The sequence below is a fragment of the Cydia splendana genome, chromosome Z, assembly GCF_910591565.1.
Source record: "Cydia splendana chromosome Z, ilCydSple1.2, whole genome shotgun sequence".
Taxonomy (NCBI): Eukaryota; Metazoa; Arthropoda; class Insecta; order Lepidoptera; family Tortricidae; genus Cydia; species Cydia splendana.
In genome coordinates, this window is record NC_085987.1 from 13,005,891 (window position 1) to 13,014,073 (window position 8,183).

The window sequence follows — 8,183 nt, forward strand, 5'->3', positions numbered from 1 at the left end:
TTAACACTGTATTTGTTTACTTTAATTTTTGAAGTATAATTTACTTTCAACAGGACATACTAATTGAAAAGCTGATTCGAGTCTACTAATCTGTTAAACGATATGAACCATATATCGTTTATTAATTAGATTACTTATCGCCGTGACGCAATGGTTATCAGTCGTTGGATAATATCTACTATTTCTACGCCTGTTGGCAAATTCGGAAATCCTGACATCCAACTTCTTTGCCGTAAAAAATATATTTAATTCAGTTATTTTAACCCTTTATTAGGCTAAGGGATATATATTTCCCACATACGGCACTTCGAAGTTCGGCACTTAGAACACATGTTTGAAGTTCAAACATGTGTTCTATTTTCGATTAGTAAGACTGACATTCGGTTGTCATTTTAAACTGTCAGCCTGGTAAAGGATTACGAGTAACCTGGAAAAAGGGGTCAACCTCGGAAAGAGAGATAAGGTAAAAACTCATATGTACAACTTCATTATAGGTTATACAAAACCGACCAAATTAGACACAAAAGTGTTCTTAAATTAGTCACATTGCCTATTTTTTGCCCTGAGGCCTACCGCAAAAACCTAAATTCGTAAAATGCGGGGTTATTTCTCTTTTACTCCAATAAATAATAATATTAAATAATTACGAACTTCGAATTCACGGTTATAGCCCTGTTCCCCTTGCGAGTTCCGATGGTACCTAATTATTATTCTTTATAGGGAACACGGGGATACCCAATAAATAAATGGGTGAATGACTACATAAAGGCTTTAAAATTCAATGGGTTTGGACGGGCAAAAAAAGGTTTGCTAATTAAAGCTTTGCACCAAACCCATACACCATTTATAGCGGATCTGCCCTTGGGTTAAAGCAAAGAGTTATTAATTGTAGAACAGTTGTAAAGTCTAAGAAACAATTGAGACCGTGAGTTTGACAGCCAAACTAGATGGCGCTATAGTTTTTAATTTGCTGCAAGTGAACTGTTTAAGGCCCCTCTCACTCTTGAGCGTAAGCGTGAGCAAGATGAATGTGCGTGTTCGGGACCGCGGATATCATGTTTTTGAATTTTATTTTGCCAAACAGAGTTACAGATACAGATGTTGTGAATAATTACTTTCCTTCGTATTATCTCGGAAACTTTCGTATTTGTCATGGTACTCCAGTCAACCTCAGTACTTTTTGTACCGAGACTGACCGAAACAGCAAGACACGTTCGTACGTTTCCGTGAAAAAGCATAGGAAAATATACCTCATGGGATGGGCATCATTTACTGTTGTCAGAGTTGAGCCATGTTGTCAGCTACTATTAAGAACTCCTTGGTTAAAGAGAAGTTTCGTTGTTAATTAATTAGACGGTCTGTATATTATAATTTTACTTGTTACCAAATATATAACATGTCTTTATTTAATAACAGATTTTAAGAATGAATTGGACAAACTGATTTTAACGAATCACATGTACACTCAGCTTTAACCAGCTTATTTCCAATATTTTCCACAAGCATTTTGACGTGACATATAGGAACCATTGCGCAATCACAATCTGTCGACAAGGTATCTGACCTTTGCAATTCATGGTCAGCTATTAGTGCAGTATCACTATTGCTAAAAGACATTGGAACATGTTTGAATAACTCATGTGCCTTTCGTTTAAGGATGCCACGGTGTTTTGATTTAGGAGGCATATAATTAAATTGAAGAGAGGATTCATCTGTTAAAGTGTTAGCAGAATCATGAAATTCATTAATTATATCGAACCTTTGATTAGATTGATTTAAGTAAATATGGTCTTCTTCGCTGGCGTTAACCCTAGATTCGCATACTTTTGTTTCGCTTTCATGCACCAATTCTGCTTTGTAATCATCGTTAACTACGTGTACCGTTTGTTTACATCGACCAAAATAAATATTTTCCTCGACATTGGATTCGCGTCGATTTAGATTATTTGTTTTATTTTTTTCCGTTTCGTGAACATCTTCTGAATGATCTTCTATGGAGTTTACATTATTCGGCATTTTATTCGGTATGCTCTTTAGTATGTAAGAAACATTCTCGACTACACATTGTTTTTGTGTAAATGTTTTAAATATATCATTTGTTTTTAACCACTCAGTGTTCGATGGAACTGTTGACTTTGTGCAAACACAACCTAAGTCACGATCGCAGCAACAATTTATTGTACAACCAATATTTGCCAAAAATGGTTCGTCAAAGTTGTCGTCTTCGTTAACGACGTGGATCAGTTTTTTTGCATCCGGCAATTGGTCGTCGATTAAGTTATTTTTCATGGAACCATTTTCATTAATATTGTTACCTGGTGACATTACTATAGGCAATACTGTGATGTCTCTCTTTTTAAAAGGTTCTTTAGTAAGCCCGTTGTTTTGCATATCAGGGTGGAGATTTGACTTTTTCTCGGCTTTCTTGGTAGAACTATCGTTGTCTTGTTGGTTGGTGATTGGTTTAACATCATCACTTTCACTAGTAATATAATTATCTATAACAAGCTCAGTTTTCATTACGTCTAATGTTTGTACTCCAGAGTACTTACTATATATTTTTAAAGCATCGCATGACTTGGTTTCAACTGAATGATGAAGAAAAACTTGTGCTGATTTATTGTGCGACAACGAAACACCTTTAGCATAACTAACAAATTTGGATTCCACCACTTGAGACATTCGCATGTTATTTTTTTCAATAGCATTCGATATTATCATATTATTGTGATTGTTTAAATCATTAATACTACATTGAAGTTCATGCGTTATATGTGATTCCCGTTTACTGATGGTGTCTAATGTCTTATCATTGTATTTGCATATATTTTTAAGTCGCTGTAAATCATTTTCAATTAAGCAACTTATTTGACTTAAAACACGCGTCACCAAATTTTCATCTCTTCTATATTCGACCGAACTACAGATACATTTTACATCTTCTATTTTAGTTTTCAAATATTCATGTAATAAACTATATGCCCTGTTCCAGCTTCCACTGCTGGGTTGGTTATTTCTACCACATTTACAGGTAACTTTAGTCGCACTTTCCAGAATAAGTTTTTTAACCTTGACTATAGTATCACCCAAAATACTTTTTTCGTCCACGTTTGGTATGTAAGATGATTTACTGGCTGAACACCTCAATTCATCTAATTTACTTTTTAAATGTTCTTCCAACAATTGAAAAGCATTTACTTCCAAATCATTTGTATTGTCTGCCTTGGTTATCGGACAACATACACAAGGTTCATCAGGATTTAAGACGTCATTGCTATTATTTTGAACTTCTACAGACTTGTCTTCATTCGAATTTTCATCCTTGGTCCGCGGATAGACACATTTATTGTGAACATGTAACACATTCAATGCTTTAATTCGATTATCATCAAACGTATTTCTTCGATGATGTTTTTTATACTCTTTTTGGTTCTTAGATTTTTTTGCGTCCGTCTCCAATAATAGATTTACTTTTGCATTGTCAAGTGTAATGCCTAACAACTGAGTGTGATTTTGGCAGCGAGTGTTTGTATTTTCGGCAGGAAACTTTGCAACATCGCCAATTTCTGTAATGCCATGTTGATTGTTTAATGTACTTAAATTATTGCTGTTTCTTTGTTCAACATCCAAAATTTGTTTATCGTTTTTAATCAACGAATGTATGTGCATTACGTTTGAAAGTGTAGCTCCCAAAAATTGTATACAATTTTCACCATCTTGACACCGTACTGCAGAACATTCAGGGATATTATTTACAGGTAACTTTAATTCCGCATTATTATTTATGTTGATAGACGTATCGATTCCATTGTAATTATAGAGGTTTATTTTACTTATTATTGGAAAGGAGTTATCAATCGATTTCTTTTGTATATATGCTTCAACAGGTACAGATTTGACTGAAGGCATGATAGGTAATGGACGATTAGTGTTTGATTTGATAATTTTTACATTATCATCGCAATGGTACGAATCATCGTTTAAATTCATATCAATCAATAATTTAGACTGCTTTATCTGCATCTGGCTAGATACAATGGCTTTAGGACACTCATATACTTCATCGAGAGTTTTTTGGCTGTTTTTTGTTAGTAATTTAACATTCTTGTCGTCTTGTTGTTTTTCTGCACATTTTTCAAAAGTAGTTTTACTGTTTTTACATTCTGTTTGATCTGTTTTGTTATCTATTTGTCGTAGAATATTTACAATACTTGAATGAGTTATTTTAAACAAAGAATCTGTATTAATAATTTCATGGATACCACAATCTCGTGATTCAACTAAATTATCTTTCCATTTTGTTAAAACACTAATAAGTCTGTCTATAGACGTATTTGATGGTGTTTTGTGTAAGCAAGCACCTGTTTTCCTACACAAAGATAAACTAGTCTTGTCACTCTCCTGAAAACTATTCTCCCTAAAATCCAATCTGGGTTTCTGCTGTCTTAAATTTGAGACACTATTATAACTGCGACACAATTCCGATTTCATATTAAAGTTCTTATCAGGGTTATTAGAAGTAGATTCTTTTTTATTGTCGCATAAGCACATATTTACTGCATATTGTTGGGGCTCTCTAAACAATTTGTTGGGAGCGTTTATGCCTAGTTTATGTGGATTAGCTTTGTTCGTACATGATTTAAGTTTTTTCGCAGTAATATTTAGGACTCTTCGAGTTGTAGCAGGTTTGTAATTGCCTTTATTCGTCAATATCGATTCAGGCTTTCTATTATTAACATATTTTCTTCCTATTTTGTCTGTCGGATACACGTATTTTGGCAGAGTCGTCACAGTCCCATCCGCGTCCTGAAAAAACACTTGCAAGAAGTCAAAAAAATAACTAATAGTGCACCTACCTACAGTATGATTCGGTCAAGTTATGTTCCACCGTGTCAATGAAGTGATAGATATGGGGAAGACAAACTAATTATTACGAGTACCTTTCTAAAACTAATGTACTAGTCCCCCAACCACCCCCTGATGCAATCCCCCCTATTAGTATGAAAAATGTTTTATTAGATGTCATTTCCGATATTTTTAACTTCTTGTTTAAAAATTTCCGAACGTGATTTTTTCAAATAAGTATATTTTTTCCATTCATAGGCCTAAATTTAAATTTATTGTTAAAATAATATTTCGTCAACTATAACCCTAGATATTTTTTTGCCTTAGGCTGGTGTGGATGTCCTTAGCTATGAAGTTTTCCAGCATCGTGTGTGTAATGTTTTACAGCTACGGCTAGTATATTCCTCCCGTAAATGGTGAACATTTTTATCATCTCTCATGCCTTGCAACACTCGTAACGCTCAAGATTCCACTTTTTGAACTACTCGCGAGATTCAGTTTATAATTCATCTCGATATAAGCACGAGGACTATACAGCTAAGCTCCCTTGTTCCTAAAGAACTAGGTATTTGTTCAAATATCGATTTTTTCGAACTTCAACTTAACATGAAAATGGTGAATCTTATCAAAATCGTTGATAGAACTTTTTTAGTTTAGTTTAGAATTTATAGAAGAGGAAGAATGATAGGCCACCTGCTACGACACGACCACTTCATCAGAAACATCATAGAAGGGAAAATAAATGGAAAGAAAGGGAGGGGAAGACCAAGGAAGAGTTATATGAGCCAAGTAAAGGAGCATGTAGGGGCCGTGTCGTACCAGGACACTAAGGGGCTGGCTTTGGACCGACCAAGGTGGAGACAACTTCATCACGCTGCACCGACAAGAGCCTAGCTCTTAAATTGAAAGAAGAAGAAGAGAATTTATTAAGGATTATTTGTTTAAAATACTAACACTTTTTTTCTGATTGTAATACTTTTCTTAATCATTACTAAAAACCATCAACCAGGGGTGTTGCCACAGTAAGTGGGTGGGAGCTAGGGTGGTTCACGGTTGTATGGGAAAATTTCAACGTCTAGCCAGAAGAAGCGGCACCCCCTTCTATTGTTACACTTATTATGTTGATAAAATACGTCAAGTTTTTTAACTTTATCTCAACCACATGGGGGTGCTCAACCAAATTGCCTAGCCGTAAAACATATTATTTAATGACTACGCTGTTGAAAGTCATTACCAACCCATTTTAAAGGTTGGATAGATTATCAATTATCAACTCTCAGATCAGAAGAAAAAGACAAAGACAGATAGACTTGTTAATCCTTTGAACCTCGAACAACGACCAAAGTAAGGACGCCTTGCATGAAGATTATCATGCGCGTACGATAGAGTTAGGAAATGGCGGGTCAATGTACGAAATTCTTTGGGCTTAGCGTCCTTACACTACTTGTACGACATACTTGACGTGACGTGCACGTGCGCGTGCGCTAAAATGTTGGAGCCGCACACGCACACGTCACGCAAGCGGTGTGTCGTCTCTCATAAGGATCTGTATACTGCAACGCCGCACGCGCACGTGCACGTCACGCACACGGAGCCGGTGTGCACAGACCTTAATAATTTGTAAAAAAATCGACCTATAACCACTGTAGGAAATTATGTACGCACCAAAGAGAATTTGAAATAGAGGCGGATTGTCAAAGTAAATTAGGAAGCCACAGTAAATTTACTGCCATTTTTCGACAGAAGATAAAAACTTTTAGAACGCCATTTGACTTTGATCCTTATTCTTTCACTGATATGTGTTAAATTTGTTTATATCAAAAAGTAAAGCCATTTACTCGAGACTAGGCCAAAGTTATGGTGCAATATTTTCGAGCGACGGCGCCATACCTTTGGCCTAGTTTGGCAACATAATTAACCATGACAATAACTCTCTATACACTCTATTTTCTTTGGTACGCACATACTTTTTTGCATTAAAGCGGGATTTCACGAGTGTGCATTTTTGTACCTACTGAATATGCTTGTGCCTCACAGTACGGACGCGGTGAACACATTGTCATTATACTTACATTTCGTTAACGCATGCGTTCAACGCTGCGTTTATCGCATAAAACAACCGCGCTCTTTAGTGTATATGAGCGTGTGGATATAGTAGTTTGTGTTACAAGGGATCAAAATGATATATTTCCGTCAAGGGCGTACATTGAATCCTGAATGAAGCGATGGATTCTACAATAGAATCCTGAGCGTAATGAGGGATTCAAGTGTTAACGCCCAAGAAGAAATAATTTTGATACCGTGTGACACATACTGCTTTTCACATCAACTATGAGGAAAATAAAAAATCTTAAAGTGGTAACACACTATCGCACCGCACCGCGACCTTGGTGCGTCGCACACATAAGTGAGAGCGAGAAACAGATATCTCTTTCTCGCTCTCACTTATCGGTGCGACGCACCAAGATCGCGGTGCGGTGCGATAGTGTGTTACGGCCTTTAGTGTTGACACTACAGTGTTGCCACTTTTTAATTTTTACTCTTCTTTGCCAGGCTGTACATACGATGTTCATAGTTATAGTTGGTCAAGCAGATCTTGTCAGTAGAAAAAGGCGGCAAATTTGAAAAATGTAGGCGCGAAGGGATATCATCTCATTGAAAATTTGAAATTCACGCCATTTTCTACTGACAAGATTTGCTTGACCATCTATAATTATATTAATATTTTATCCTGGCAATGAAATGTCGTTGAACAGAAAAGTGCCACTTTGATCCCTCCTAGCAGGGAAGAAAAATCCATTTTCTGATTAGGTGATGTGAAAAATATATAATTTGGCATTGATGCATAGTTTCGATAAACATGTGATACCTCGTGCAGTTCAAAAATGGCACAATTTTTATGTTCGAAAAGGTCAATATTTAAAATTTCATACGACAAGACACACAATGAGACCACGGGAACAATGCCGTCCTCGAAACGTCGGAGGTAATTATAAAACTTAATTATCCGCGATTATGTCCCGTTTTATATTATTTTAATAATGTGTAAAAACCGTGAAAGGAATTTAAATCAGTGTAACTCAATATATGCATCAAATGCATTCTTAGAGGATGCAACTTTGTTTTCAAAACAAGCAGAGAGCCTTTCCGAGCAGGTGTGATGATAAAACCTTTATAAATGTGTAGTGTCTCACAACTAATATAGTATAAATTATAAACAACACTTACTTTTTTCGAAGACCTATTTTGCGTAATTTGAGGTATAGGATTATTTCTACACTGAACTTGGCTAGAAGCAACAATCACTCCATCCTTCATCTTATTTGGATAAGGTTGAA

General features: G+C 35.8%; 1 protein-coding gene across 1 annotated transcript; it reads right to left on the reverse strand.

The window, feature by feature from the left end:
* Positions 1-1,586: 1,586 nt before the first annotated feature.
* Positions 1,587-3,759, reverse strand: LOC134805244 (uncharacterized). The gene is made up of 2 exons (XM_063778556.1): positions 2,316-3,759; positions 1,587-1,606 (listed from the first exon to the last, which is right to left on the reverse strand). The coding sequence occupies exons 1-2, from the start codon at positions 3,667-3,669 to the stop codon at positions 1,587-1,589; spliced, it is 1,374 nt and encodes a 457-aa protein (XP_063634626.1). The 5' UTR covers positions 3,670-3,759.
* Between the last annotated feature and the right edge of the window lie 4,424 nt (positions 3,760-8,183).

Bases quoted from the DNA above. Each gene is read 5' to 3' on its own strand.
- LOC134805244 (XM_063778556.1), bottom strand. From the start codon at position 3,669: ATGCACATACATTCGTTGATTAAAAACGATAAACAAATTTTGGATGTT. The intron at 1,607-2,315 runs GTAACAATATTA...AATGTCTTTTAG, and splicing joins GCCTATAGTAATGTCACCAG to CAATAGTGATACTGCACTAA.